A 15,441-nucleotide genomic window follows, 5' to 3' on the forward strand; every position below is an offset into this window, starting at 1 on the left:
GCTATCATTAACCTTCCGGTACAAAAAAGGGGGATTTTCACTATCTTAATAACCATTCTACAATATCTACCTTCACTGACGAGAGTTTTATACTCAAAACAACTACGAGTATATGACGGAACTCAGTATCAACGGATGTGCCGCTTTGCTGATGGTGTGCTGTGACGCGTCGAGGTCGGCTGGAGAGCGCAGTTATGGTATGGTGGTTGATGAAAAATCCGGGCAAGCAAACCATTTCTTGTAGGGCCGCATGATAACCAAGTGCATTCATACAGTCATGGTCTGCATGCCAGTCGTCAGTCGTGACGTGTTGTTTGCATGATGTGAGTGCATTTCTGTTATAACGAGCTTCGGCTAAAAAGAACTAATTCTCCTACACACTGGTGTTCATTATATCAGGAGTCGCAATGATACGGAGACAACCCTGGCGGCTGGAATGTGAAGCGATGTGAGCTTCACTCCGGGGCCTAATTCAGTCACCGTTGGAGCAGGGCCGGTTTATACATGATCGCATACGGCTTCGCCGGTCTCAGTCTGGGCCGGCTCATACAGAACTTCCCAATCCTGTGTCAAATCGCATATCGTTTCCGGTTGCCTTGTGTGCTGTGTCGTAACCCAAGAATAGTAGATGCCATGCATGGTTGCATTGTGTACACCAGGGAATCATCACATACCACTACCGGTATACCGTGTACAGTAAGTACTAAGTAGTATTAGTATGTACTGTAAACCAGCCATTACTAGTATTCTAACGAGCCGCATACATAACGATTTCCTAAAATTGACTGGTCTACGTGTACCAAAGGTAACGATTCTCACTCATTCTCAAGCACTTTGTTATGATTATGTCTTTTACAGTACTTTGAACTTCCAAGTATACGTTACAACTACACTGTAGTCACACGATACTAGAGAGGTTAAGATGCACATTATTTCTGACGTCACGTGCAATTTCACGTCAAATTTGGCGTTAAAGTTTTGACGCGAGCTACAGGTCACTCGCGTTATTTTTCGACGCGCGAGCCAAATAACGCAATTAAAAAATTGGCGCAAGCTGAACTGCCGCGTCCCGTCAGAAATAATGTGCATCAGGGAGTCGTAAAATACCGGTATTTTACGACTCCCTGATGTGCATCTTAACCTCTCTACCATCCTTAAACTCTTGGTGGACTCGAAAATGGTTACATTTACGGGCTCAGCACCGTAATAACTAATAAGTGGGCGAGGACAAGGTGCCGAAAGGGATCGACAACATCAGGGTATCCAGCCCAAGGTCGAACTACATAATTAACATTTCCCTGTGTTCCCAGTGAAGATACATGTACCACAACTATTATACAGTCAACTCCACTATTACGAACTCGCACATAGCGAATTTCGTGATATAGCGAGCCAGTGTCCATGTCCCTGTTTCAACCCATACGAAATTGACCCTTTAATATATAGCGAACAGTTTTCGTTTATAACGAACTATTATTGTAGGGATGCATGTACATGTAAACCAAGTGCAGTCATACTGTCATGACTTGCTGCTTCTACAGTGCAAGTGCTTTTTGTTATAACCAGGGAGCCGTAAAATAATATATATGGTATTTTACGACTCCCTGGTTATAACGAACTTTGGCTACAAAGAACTAATTCTCCTGCACAATGGTGTTCGTTATATCAGGTGTCGACTGTAGTTTGGTTTGCTTGATCAGGACACCGTGGATGGGCGGACACATGCACAGAGAGAGGGTGGGGCAGAGGCAGACAGAGACACGCACACCTCGACCTTTGGCACCCATCGCCAGAGGCGATGATACCAATGCTGCAGCAGAAGCCATAGCACCGTGTGCTGAGATTGCACCATTCAACAGTGCAAGGCTGAAGAATTGACCGCCACTATGGTCTACACCTCGCAGCTTTTTTTGAAGCGGTTTTTTTCTCGCCAGTGAATTCCAACACATGTGCCACGTGCGCGCACACACACAATAAGGCATTCGGTCTACCCCGCACTAATTAAATTTTGGTTCACTAAGGGTAAAATCAGTACACATACACTCATGTAATATGACAATGGTAGACAGCAACACGACAATGTTAAAAACAAGAAACAACACTGTTACAATGATACAATTTATAAAAGACACAGGAACCTGGGGAGAATTGTTGCAAAAACCACCACACGAAAGAAAGCACAATGAGAAGCAATGACACAAGGCACCGAGACAATGACGATGCTTTTTTTCGTTTCAGGTCCAGCTGAATTTCTTTGCCTCGCCTGAACAAGAATTCACACGCACACACAAACAACAGATATTAGTTACCATTTGCGGCGCATCATTCTACGTGAAATAATCATGCTGTGTGCAGGCCTTTATTTCGCTGCTCACGATCACGAAGAAATCTACGTTTTTCGTGGATCTGGTGCCAGTACACGGTTCTGCTAGTCCAGATGCTATTGATTGTGTTGGCGCTGTGCACCTTTTTCTTCACGACTGGCTACTCCTTGGATGAGCTTATCAAGATTCACAGTCAAACATCGTCTTTAAAAAAATTCCGGATAGCTGTTTCGTTTTTGGGAGGCAGCACCGGTGGCCCAGCTCCTGGTCAGCCCCAAATATCTGCCAGAAATTACGAGCAAAAGATTCGAATACCATATCTAACGAAAAGTATCAAGAGAAGTTCCCGGCCCCGGACCCAACCTTCCTTCTTTCTGACTCGGAACTGAATAGTGATCAAATCTTCGAACCTCTGTTGCGTACCTAGCTCAAAGACCATGATAGTCAGGTTCCATGGGTGGTCGGTCGTTGGAGCCAGGTCTTGCACACTCAGCAAAACCACAATAATCGATAACTGTACATGTGTTGGAAAGAAACAGACGTGTGAAAAAGGAATGCTCAACTCACCTGAAGCAGCGGGCTGTGTTGGCTCTTCCTTGATCTCCACCGGCGGAATGCTCTGCTGCGCAGGAGCAGTGCCTGCACCATCAGCGCTACCCGGCGCAGCTTGCTGCTGCTGCTGCTGCTTCTCCCTCAGAGTGCTAATGAGTGAGGAGAGCTGTTCTGTGGAGATGTCAGCGGCGGCTGCATTGGCCCCTGACGGCTGTGGTGGCCCAGCTGGTACAGGGCCATCTGCAGGCCTAGCACTGGCTGTGCCATTAGAAGAGCCTACGGAACCTGCCGGAGCAGCGACGCCAGGCTTTGGCTGTACAGGAGCAAGACGAGAGGGAACTCGTCCAGCACGAACGTCAGCACAATACTCTTCAAAGTTCCGCTTAACGAGATCAAGAGCATCGTCAAACGGCATGTTCTTGTGCTCTGCAAAGCACAGGAAGAGAGAGAGAGAGAGAGAGAGAGAGAGAGAGAGAGAGAGAGAGAGAGAGAGAGAGAGAGAGAGAGAGAGAAGAGAGAGAGAGAGAGAGAGTTATTTAGTGGCATACAAGGAACATCTGTAGCTGTAAGGAGTCCTGTGTCCTTCACAAATAAATAGTTGTGGCCAAAGAAATCCGACCCAAGCGCCGAAAGCAGCAACAAGGCGCTCAGATCTGTTTCTTAAATGCAATTGAGATGGAAACACGGCGCTACTTTTGACTCGGGAGTCGGGTTTCTTTGGCCACGAATGTATAGTCAGACCTCGCTTATCCGGTCCTCTTTTATCTGGATCCCTCGCCATCTGGAAGAAAATAGCTGGTTACAAATATACAACATGCGTGATGCATCCAACATAATCAGCGTTCGATTATCCGGTTCCCTCGTCTATCCGGATATTTTAGTGGAAAACGGATGTGTGCGGTTAAGCGAGGTCTGACTGTACTTCAGTACATCGACCAAAACTGTCTCATTCCCATATTGAAGCTAGCGGAGCCAAACAAACTGACCCCCAATGCACACCTGGTCTTCATCGCAAGGAGTGCATTGGAATAAAACGGTCAAGACACGTGAAATGAAATGTCAAAGACACGTCGAAATGAGCATCACCGTTCAACGCAACAATCACTACATGTACCAAGTATTTGGAAATTCCCCTCTATCACAGACCTCAAAGACAGTTAGACTACTACTAGTAGTACTTCAATGTCATTGATCGTCGATGTGCCTATTCATGCTCCACTGTGTAGGTGTTGTCTTGTATGTGTGTGTACCCATTGTGCAGGCCTGTTCTCTTATTTGTACTCTTCTCTTTATAGATCTAGACTATCCGTTACGGTATCCCTTTGATGATTCATCCCATATCTAGATGTGCCATGCACTGTAGCGTACCCTCAAGTACTCTACTAGACCCCGATATGGAGTACCCGCGACTGTCTTACTGTATTATGTTTCTTGCACTACTATTTGGTTCTTGCACTAATAAGGAACAGGGTTCTTGGTCTTATGGTAGTACAACAGTTAGAACTAATGTCTTGGCTCTCTGGTTGGTCTGGTTAGACTAAAGTACGAAACACTACACACTGGTCTTGCTAAATTGGTTCCACAATATCACAAATACCACAAAAGTCCGTAATTATAGGTTAGTGCATGGCAGGGAGGGCCTTATGGCTTGTTAGTGCCCGACAGGTTAGCCTGAGGGCCGTAGGCCCGAGGGCTACCCTGAAGGGCACAAACAAGCCATAAGACCCTCCCTGCCATGCACTAACTATTTTAGAACGAGGTTACATGCATTATCTCACTTCCATTCTGCTTGTGTACCATTATATTGGGTAGTTTTGTGGTTTGTGCGCAGAGAGACTTGGTGTGGTATGAAAGAATATTTTCTTCTGGTAAGTTATGGTAACTCAGCACCACTTTAGGACTACTAAAAGTAGAATAGGAGCAAATGAAATGCTGGGCTCGTATTGCGAGCTTCATTCTTATTCATAGCTTGTGGAGCTATTTAGGGGCTTTGAGAGCCCCTTGTCGATACCCCTAATGACTTTGATCTTCGGTTTTTATAGGTTTCCGCAAGCTGTTGACAAAGGAAATTCGTACAGATGAAAGAATACGGGAGGCAAAAACCGTACACACTTCTGAAATGCGTAGCTTTTAGTAGTACACCGTACATTTTATGCAGAGTTCATTATCTGCACCGTACTATAATGCATACAGGGAGTTGAGCGGGCTTTAAACTCTGCTAAGGCCCTTGACGGGAATGTCGCTGATTGGTCGTTTCCTGGACAACGAGACAGACCTCGTTCTAAATAAAATTAAAGTACATATTTTAATAATCTCAGATTTAGTTCTCACGACCATACTAACTTTCGGGCAGGTACTGGATTTCGGGCACGAATTTACTTTCGGACCTGACTTGTGTGCAATGGAGAAGTGTTTATTTATGTGTACATGTATGTACATGCTACGTGTTTCACGCGAACACCGTATCAGTACTTATTTCGGGCAGTAGGTTTATCGGGCTTACCAGTAACTTGACTTCAACAGAAGGAGTCACAAGAATGAAGGGGATATTTATTCCCGTAGCTATGCAGAAGACGTTACTTCAGTAACGTCTGGCGCTAGCCAGGGTCCACACAGCTTTAATTTGGTGTTTGTTTGTGTGTTTGTTTGTGTCACGCCTGGCGCTATCCGTATCTGACGGCAAAAAAAGCATAGGATGTTATAAATTTTTCAATTCTCCTTTTTTCAGTCATATCCTCGGATTTGAACCCGCACTATCGCCCTACATGCATTTCCCCATGCACTTCGCATTCATACCCATTCTTCCAAGTTGCTTTACGTTATTATCTTGCGTTTGAAAGCCCTATTTGAATATTGCGGGCAGCTGTATGTGACCAGCTGTGTTTGATGGTACGGTACGGTACGGGAGACGGTGTCGTATTGCCCTCGATCGTACCTGTCCCGTACCTATCCCCTACCGTACCGTGCCATCAAAGACGGCTGGCCACAATGCATATTCAAATAGGGCTTTCAAATGCAAGATCACAATGTGAAACAACTTGGAAGAATTAGTATGTATGCGAAGTGTATCGGGGGATGCATGCAGGGCGCGCGATAGTGCGGGTTCGAATCCCAGGTTATGTCTTAAAAAAAAGGAATTTTTTAAAGAACTTATAACATCTCTGTGCTTTTTTTGTGTCTAGGTCATCAAGGCAAAAAAGCATAGCGTAGGGCCCTGAGCTTCCAAGCTCTCTCGTTTTGGGCAGGTACTTATTTACGGACTCTTACAGTAATCCAACTTAAGTCAAATATTTTTAGAACACGAGACTCAGCCACGGGATGGATATCAGTGTCTGTTTCATTGCAGGAAATATATCAACTTGATGTAGCACATTTAGTAGGTGGCAGGCGAACAAGGCCCCTCAAATTCTTTTCAAATTACAAGCTCATATATTTCGTCGTCTCGACTTGATTAACATCAGCACCACCTTTTCTCACTGTCTTGTAAGCTACCAACAAGCAGAGAAATTCATGAGGCCTTGATCCAATTCCCACCACCCCTGTCGAAAAACCAGCCAGGACGCGGCATAGCGTGACGGCAGATCAATGGCAAGTGAAAAGATGTCAAGGTAGGAGGATGGGTATTGTACCGGTTTTTTTCCCCCGGTGTATAAGCCACACTTTAAACGCCAGTAAGAAGTCGATGTGGCTTTAATTAATATACGATGGTCAAATTAAGGGTGATAAACAGGGAAGATATTTTGTATTTCGTGACAAAAATCTGGGTTCAGCTAAGGGGCCGTTCGTTTTTGATCTACAGGTTTGGGTAGAAACTACTTTTTTCGGTAGATGTGTTCCTTTTTTTCTACTCAAAAGAGTAGATTCGACCTTTCTCTACCGGCTGTACCAGGTTCGAAGCTGGTAGAGGTCCGGGATTTCCAGCAAGATCAAGGAGTTGTACACAACTCCATACAGAAGAGAAACAGTTCACGTATATATTGTGAAAAACTACCAAATCCGGTAGGACAGGGTTCATGCACTTACCTCTACCTTCTACTTCTATCGGTAGAATGACTCTACTCTATCAGGTAGCTAAAATGAACGCAGCCTTATACTCCAGTGCGGTGTATACTCCGGAAAATACAGAAGTGTTTATAGCATCAAAAATAAGACATGAACTTGTCAACATACCTTGTACTGGCGACATATGCAAGATGTGAACAGAGAGTGATCGATGAAGCTCATTCTCACTTGTGACAACGAATAAGAACAGGAGCTTGCGCTTGATGCCAGCTGCAATGATGTCAGGTAGGGATGCAGTTCCCGGCATCTCGCGCGTCTCAGATAGCATGCCCGCTTCCTTGAGACGATGAGATATCATGTTGGCATAACCCCTACATGAAGCAAGGCGACAAAAAACAAACAAGCAAGCAACAGAGCAAGATCCCAATCAGCATGCGCTCAAGTACCACTAGCACGGGAGTTTAAAAGGCAACAACTGGCTGTGTGGGCGATTCGACTCGTTGAAAGACAACGTTTACAACAGCATTGAGAGTGGCCAAGATGTTCTACTGATGTACAGCCTTGGCAATTGACTTCCGGACTGATGTTCACTTGGCTTTGACATCCTGGACATGTGGACATGAGGTAGGTAATCAACACTTATCGGCGGTGGCGCTGAAATTGTACATTAAACTAGTCCAGACTTCACAACTGTACTGAAGGCTTCCAAATCAACCTGCTATCATCGCACAGCAAGTATGACCCTGTTCTCGCAAAAATAAAAGTGGCACATACGCGTAACCACCAGCTATACAAATAATTGTGTTGAGAAACACAACCAGCTTAGGAAGTAAAAATAACATGCCTCAAAATTGTGCTGACGGCACAGCGCTAACAAGAGGCAGCATGCAGAACCGACAACATTATTCATGGCGACGACAGCAATACCAACAGATATCAGGGATGGGTGGTTGAAAACAACGGGCACGGAATTTCAATTGACCCATACTTCAAAGTACAACGAATCTGTTGAGTACATAATGCTGAGAGGTATTTGTCTTTGTGGTGGTTAGATAATGTGCTTACGTAACATTATTATTTGAGGTGGTCGGTATTGAGCGGCATGACATGCACCAGTTTGCCAATCAATACCAAGCATTTATGATGATTTTAGTACCGCAATAAGGAGGATTAGCTGAAATGACATTGCGTTACTTTATTAAACAATGGCAAACGATGGAGACGATGTGAAAACAATGTAAAGATAAAGAGAAGTACATGTAGGAAGAAAGAATGATGGAAAAATGATTCGAACTAGTTTTCGTAAAACAATCATCAGGAATCAATGTTGTACTAAAGAACTAATCTTCCTGATGAGTGTTATACAAAAGCTAGTTCGAATCATTTTTTCCATCATTTTTTCTTCCTTCATGTACTTCCTTCTCTTTATTTTTACATTGTTTTCGCATTGTTTCCATCGCTTGACATTGATTCTAGTAAAGTAACTGAATGTCACTTCAGCTAGTCCTCCTTATTGCGATACTAAAATATTGTTGTCTCATCGCCGATTATTTATGATGAGGTCATTCCATTACATCATCACTTGAGGTGTTCGTATGGAGTGGCATGACATGCACCAGTTTGCCAATCAATAGAGCTTTTTCAAGGACGCTGTTCCCGCCACTGTCCCGGCGCTCACCCCGAGATTGGGGTGAACAGGTCGCACGTCAAAACGCATTGAAAAGTAGACGAAATCTGACAACTTCGTCTCCGGCGATTCTGAAGCTTGTTCTTTACCGCCCAAGCCATGGAAGGGCTTCCTGGCAACTGCTCTGACTCAACACGAGTGTCGGACAACAAGTGGAGCACCCTGCTACAGCTTCTTCCCCCCCCCCCCCCCCCTCTACGCATCCATTCCCATACAAAGTGAACATGAACTGGGCTCCGTCTGTTCACCAGTGATTCAAAAATTTCTCGCACGTGACCCCAAAAAGTGATCGTTGGTCCAACCGTGAAAAAGCTCTATACAAAGCATTCACGATGTCATTCCATTACATCATCACTTGAGGTGTTTGTACGGAGTGGCATGACATGCACCAGTTTGCCAATCAGTACAAAGCAAGTGGAAACGCCTGCCGTCCAGAGATTGAGAAGATTGCAATGATAAGTGTAGGACAGGGTTACCGGGTATCCATGTTCGAAAGAAGCACATATGTGTACGTGTTTGTCCCTCTGGCCGACAACATCAGCATTCAAACAGTACGCGAGCAGTACAATATAGTGGGGGTGAAACGAGTGGTGAAATCGAGGACTCGAGTACTCAACGAGTACAAGTATTTTACTGACAACATAAAACAATGCACTGCACACACTCTCGTAACACCGCACGTAGTGCAGTCCTGCTCAATGAAATCCAGTCGCGGCACTCAAGTTTGCGCCTTGCACCATTTCGAATCCCAGTGTTCGCAGGTTTAGGGCTGCGCAACGCCCGGCGCGTACATGAGTGCATCGACTGGATTTCACTGAGCAGCACTACATGTACACTCACACATGTAGTCATGCATGCAGCCTAGTGCAGGAAATAGTCTGAACTACTGCCTTTTGCTGGTAAGTAGGGACAAGCAATAATATCATGCTTGCATGGGTTATCAGTACTGGTCAGAGTAACAGAAGTGCTTGATGTACATGCATACAATACACTGTACATGGGATACTTCGAGTATTTGGCGAAACGAGTACTTGTTTCAAATGCTCGAGTATTCAATATACAGTCAAATCTGTCGTAAGCGACCGCCCCTTGGTGCAAGAAAAAGCGGTCGCTTACGGCAGATGGTCTCTTACGGCAGATGTATGGTAAATCCGGCATACCAGGTATATGCTTCCATGTACTCAAATCGACGAGAATAATGTGATTTTTAATATCATTTTTATTGGATATTCAACGACGACCATACCCGTATTACGCGTATGCGACACGGCAGTAGATCGACACTGCCTGGACTTGAGAGCTACAGCACAGCCTCAGTACAGGCCAGGCGCCAGTCGATCGCACTTGCAAGACAGCCCATTTTGCAGTTGACAGCGCACTGGCAAGTACAGTTTCGCACCTTACTGAACCTGGGTCGCGGTCGCTTACAGCAGATTTGAATGCAGCCACCGTGCATGAAATCGCGGTCGCTGGTCGCGCACTGCAGATGGTCGCTCTGGACAGATCAGTTTGTATGTGAAACCGTCGGTGCACGGAAAATCGGTCGCTAACGGTAGATGGTCGCCTACAGCAGAGGTCGCTAACGGCAGATTTGACTGTACCGTAAAGTCTTGTATAAAAGCCGCAGCTTCTGTGACTTTCTTGGTGAAATTTTGCAGGCTTCTATATGAGACAGGCTTCTATACAAGACAGGTATTTCTTTGTATGTCAACACTAAAACCAGGCTTCTGTGTGATTTGATGGGCCCAAAATTGCGGCTTCTATTCGAGGGCGGCTTCTATTCAAGTGCGGCCTTTATACAAGACTTTACGGTACTCGTTTCACCTATAATATAATAGTGCAGACCCAGTTTCCATTATGGGTAGAACTACATAGGTCAATATCAAGAGTGCATAAACAAGAGTATGCTACTATGGTTATGGGTCAGTGCGCGGCGCGCTGCCTTCATTACGTAACTTGCCTTCATCACGCTCTGAAAGCATGCGCTCAAACCCACAATTTCTCGTACGAGCCCATCCATTTTTCCTCGATTCGTTCCAGTACCTACGCGATCTCTAAATGTTGGCGCGTGAACTCCAGTTCCGTACGAAAGTTCATTTCAAACCAGAGGGAAAGTGTGGTATTCAATTTTCCGCAGTGCGCGGACTGCAACGGAATGATGAAATGAAGGCAGCGCGCCGCGCATCTGGCCCATAGAAAAGAGATCACAGTTGCATACAAGTACTCTTGTTTATGGACTATTGTCAATATGTATCGCGTAGAACTCCAAATCCAGAGTCAATACACACATCGTTTCGGGTACTATGATCTTGCGCCGTTGACTTGTACACACTACGACTCCCTGGTTACCCAGGTCCTCTCTCATTAGTAGTAGTGAGGTTTAGTCCCACGTAATCCATGGGTACTTTACGTGTGTGAACCATGTGATACTCAGTGACCCACGTACAGACGTTTTTTGATTCACGACATACCGTGTATGGAGGCTCACCCACGTTCCGCCAGAACGTGGGTGAAAATCAGAATGGAGCGCATTGTTCGAGCTGTGAGGGTGCTCAGCTGAAGAAGTTTCCGAAGCACGAAATCAAAATATTCGATGAGCTTCTAAGCTTCATCTTTGACCAGGTTTGGGCCTTTCGCTTCATGCTTTTGTTTGTTCCGTGTGACTAAACACAACATTGCAAACGTGGGTCCATTGCAGGAACTTTACGTGTATCACCCACGTTCCCGTATCCGTTACGTGGGACTAAACCTCCCTAGTATCTCTGGGTCATCAAAAGAGCTATCTTATATAAGGAGACTTATCTTGTAACAGGACTTGCAATTACAGGTGAAAGAAGCACTGAATCGTACTATGGGGTACCCTTAATACAACGCAAATCATCGGCACATCAACTCTTTATAAGATATCAAAATCTCACACACGGCTGTTCTTGGCAACAGTTCGTATATTTCTATAAAAATCTCACACACGGCTGTTCTTGGCAAGAGTTCGTATATTTCTATAAAAATCTCACACACGGCTGTTCTTGGCAAGAGTTCGTATATTTCTATAAATACACAGACCGATTAGGTAGTGTCTTTCTGCTTTATCATTAGACACCCTTAGCAAAAACGTTATGTTCTAAACGGTATTACCGTAAGGGGAAAATACCGTGATTTGGGTTCGACCTTTAGCAAGATGAACGCTATTTTTAGTATGCTGTTGCCATGAGAATAGCTTTATTTCGCGCAGCACAACCATTTATGGCACAATATATGCGATACAAGGTGAAATGCGTACAGACTACGCAATATTTGGCCAAAAACGTACCGTTTGCCACAACGATAAATCAGCCCCCATAACGTTCTTACACTGCAGCTTCAACACTATTTGAGTGATCAAGGTACGAGTACCGTAAAAAAAATAGCGTTACCGTTGTTTGCTAAGGGTGACTATTGTGTTTGACCTTAGTCCTGAATGAACATAATTATCTTGTATTGAGGGGTTGATACTTCAGGGACATTGGCTAAGGGTCGATATGACGAGTTGTATGTACCAACGTATTATGTTTTAACCAGATTCGTAAACACTTGTATAGACCATGTTTCGCCAGAGGATTTCAGATTTCTATTTACTAACGTGGTTTACTAACGTGGTTTATGTACTAACCGGACTCATTATAGTGAGGGAGGACCTGTACCGATTTAGGGGCCATCCGGTATTATCGATAATTTTCACGAAACGAAAAAGTTTAGTTACGACCCTCCCTCACCCACCCACCCCCTGAACGAAAAATCTAGACTTGACAGCTAGAATGGATTGATGTTTTAGCTATCAATATTTTTAATTACGAAACTCTCCCCGACCAACCCACCCATAAACGAAACTTTTTCGTTTTGTGTAAAAGATTGATAATTATGGACGGCCCCTTAGAGAAGTAATGGTAGGAAAAGGCATTATCGGAATCACCAGTGGCTTCGTTCCTGCTACGTGATAACCCCCTCCCCTCTCTCTATAGTACATGCATTGCCAATCAGCCGCATTAAAGGTGATTCCATTAACGTGTACACAGACTCAGACACAGACACACATGTGCGTACTGGTGCTACACACAAGACTTGACATAAAAAGCCTGCCATTAAGATGCAATGGAATAATCAGCAGATTACTAATACTTCTTTCGCGCTACCATAAAAGAAACCGCAGCACAGCAAACAAGACATTGTGCCACTTACTGTTGCTGCTTGTGCACCATCAAAACCAAACTATCAAGTGGGGGTCTCTGCGGCTGAGAAGCTGGAGCAGGTGCAGCAGCAGCACGCTCTTTCTCAAAAAGCTCATTGTGCTGGGGACGAGGAGGAGGCCGGGCAGGTCCTGGCGCAGCACCAGCTTGACCAGGGTGATGGTGCTCACTGCGATAGTGCTCTGGTGCGTGCCTGCTGTCATGGTAGTGTTCAGGGTGACGACTGTCTTGCCGCTGCCAGTAGTCATCATGCCTACTTGCTCGCTCGCGTCCACGCTCGTAGGAATAATGATCTCGGTAGTACGGGTCATGACGATCACTGTAGCGAGGCTCGCCGTAGTTTTCATAGTACCAGCGACGATAACGCTCCTCATCCTCCCATCGTGCTAGCTCATACTCATAGCGTCTACGCTCCTCTTCATAGCGATACCAGCCAGGTGAGCGAGAGCGCTCACGTCGTTCATATCTTGGAGGAGACGCAGGTCGTTCCGGCCAGTGCGGTGAACGGCTTCTGCCGTGATGCCTTTCCTCCACTGGTCGTGGTGGTGACCGAGCGGGAGGTGGCGGTGCATGATGAGGTGGAGCATGAGAATGACTCTGATCTGCTGCTGTTTCTGGTGGCACTGCTTGCCCACTGGCAGGAGCCACTGCAGAAGATGATTGAGGGTGTGCTGGTGGTGCATAGCGTGCTCCCGCAGCACCAGAATAATCTGGAGGAGCTGAGGACTCGTGTGCTGCAGGAGCAGGAGAGCTAGATCGACCACCGCTCATTTGGCCAACGTCAAACAGACGAAAATCGCCAGGAGTCAAGGAATGTGAGCTTGATGACGAGTGGGGTGGAGGAGGCCGCTCTGAATACCGCGGTGGAGGACGGCTGTAACCGCCCCCCTGGCTCCCAGAACGGGGGGCCGACGACTTTTTATCGACAGCAGGACGAACATCTGGAATAAAAAGGCGGAAGATGCAAAAATGGAGATGGGAAGAAAATGCCCACTGAAAAGGTGTACACACGTACTCCACAAAAAATGTAAACTGCTATCTAGTTGCTCCTAGCACGATTTTTTTTAAACACCACTCCAGTGTGGGGAGCAAATACCTTTCCTATGAAAATCATCGCCGAAGTACCCACCACTTAATCACTCACTAGTTAAGAAAATGGCATGAGTGCAACAGGAGACATTGACAGTCTGCACACAGATCCCATGAAGCATTGCACAGTACCACTTACACCAAGATGAACACAAGCGTTCATGGCTCCACGGCAGGGGCAGCAAAAAGAAAAAGAAAAATCAACGTTTTACTTTCTGTCCCACTCCTTTTGTAGAATGTAGCTCATTTGCAGAAAAATCACAAAAAAACATGGTCTACACAGCAAGGAAGGCCCCGGACCTAAAATCGCCATAATGGCAATCTCCGCTCAAGAAAAGGGGTAATACGACAATAGTGCCAAACCTGCCCCTAAAAATCCACTTTCGTCTGCGAACAAAACTAAACACTGTCATTAAACAAGTGTTTGCTTCCCATCCTTCTCACACTCCCCTACTCCATTGTTAAAAACACTCGGTTGGAAAGAGGGCATAAAAATGAGCCAACGCTTCGAAAAAGGAAAAGACATGTAGAACGGTGGGCAAACTTTCTGCTGCCCGCACGGTAAAAAGTGCACGGGGAAAGCCCGAAAAACTGAAAAAAGCCTTGAGTACGGTTTGGTGTCACCCAATAAAATGAAGCATGTACAGTATAGTATTAAAAGGCCTTGAGCTTTTAATGACTATTTTCCATCAAAACTGAAGGAACGCTATTGGGGACAATGTAGTACCGTACTGCACACTTCATTACGAAAACAGTCATACGGTGACAGACAAAGCCATATTGCCACTGAACAGATACAGTACTACTAGTAAACCAGATGATCAGACATCAAATCAGGAGTGCTTTCTTCAAGTTACACACTCATAAGAACTTCACCGACATACGGAAGGTAACATTTCCAAATGCATTGTAGTGTATGGAAAGTTTGATGAATGGTACTCACCGATTCGCTTTCCTCCCATCGTGTGCCCCATGGCACCACTAATAGCGTTGTGAGCCTGGTCCTGGGCACTGAATTGCACAAAAGCATACTTGCCATTGTTGTGCATCGATAAGCCAATCACTTCACCATACTGCGAGAAAAGGTCACGAAGTTCTTGCTCCGATGCTGTTTGTGGTGAGATATTTCCTACAAATACACGAGCTTCCGCACTTTTAGGGTCGTTCGTCAGGCGTCCAAGGCGCGCGAGCCTGGTCGGAGAATCCCTTCTTGTGCCCATCACAATACTCTGTGTTCTCTGATTCCACCAACTATCGGAATGGAACAGTCCTACAAGCACTTGCAAACCAAAATAATAGCTTCCCCCAAAGCAAGTGCAAGAATAACAGAAGATCAGTATTTTTATTTTCGATATTTTCCGCGCTATAATAAATTTTCGTCGGTGTAAAATAATAATTCGCTGGTTTTTAGTGACGATAATAATTATTTTAGTGACGGTAATACTGATATTGGGCGGTTTACAGAATGAAACCCTGTACGAACTCGTACACCAGGTACGTACACGTACACGTAGCTGTACTCGTACCGTACTGACTACATTAAAAATTATAATAGTGTCGACTG

The 15,441-nt window shown here is 45.2% G+C and overlaps 1 protein-coding gene across 1 annotated transcript; it reads right to left on the minus strand.

Moving 5' to 3' along the window:
* Positions 1–1,988: 1,988 nt before the first annotated feature.
* On the minus strand, positions 1,989–15,201 carry LOC135820847 (nuclear receptor coactivator 5-like). The gene is made up of 5 exons (XM_065333892.1): positions 14,821–15,201; positions 12,781–13,729; positions 7,047–7,249; positions 2,892–3,302; positions 1,989–2,263 (listed from the first exon to the last, which is right to left on the minus strand). The coding sequence occupies exons 1-5, from the start codon at positions 15,095–15,097 to the stop codon at positions 2,235–2,237; spliced, it is 1,869 nt and encodes a 622-aa protein (XP_065189964.1). The 5' UTR covers positions 15,098–15,201; the 3' UTR covers positions 1,989–2,234.
* Positions 15,202–15,441: the final 240 nt, after the last annotated feature.

The sequence above is a fragment of the Sycon ciliatum genome, chromosome 1, assembly GCF_964019385.1.
Source record: "Sycon ciliatum chromosome 1, ocSycCili1.1, whole genome shotgun sequence".
Lineage (NCBI taxonomy): Eukaryota > Metazoa > Porifera > Calcarea > Leucosolenida > Sycettidae > Sycon > Sycon ciliatum.

Excerpts from the sequence above, each read along its gene's own strand:
- LOC135820847 (XM_065333892.1), bottom strand. The coding sequence starts at position 15,097 with ATGGGCACAAGAAGGGATTCTCCGACCAGGCTCGCGCGCCTTGGACGC. Across the intron at positions 13,730-14,820 it reads GATGGGAGGAAAGCGAATCG|ATGTTCGTCCTGCTGTCGAT; the intron begins GTGAGTACCATT and ends TTTTTATTCCAG. Across the intron at positions 3,303-7,046 it reads GCATATGTCGCCAGTACAAG|AGCACAAGAACATGCCGTTT; the intron begins GTATGTTGACAA and ends TGTGCTTTGCAG.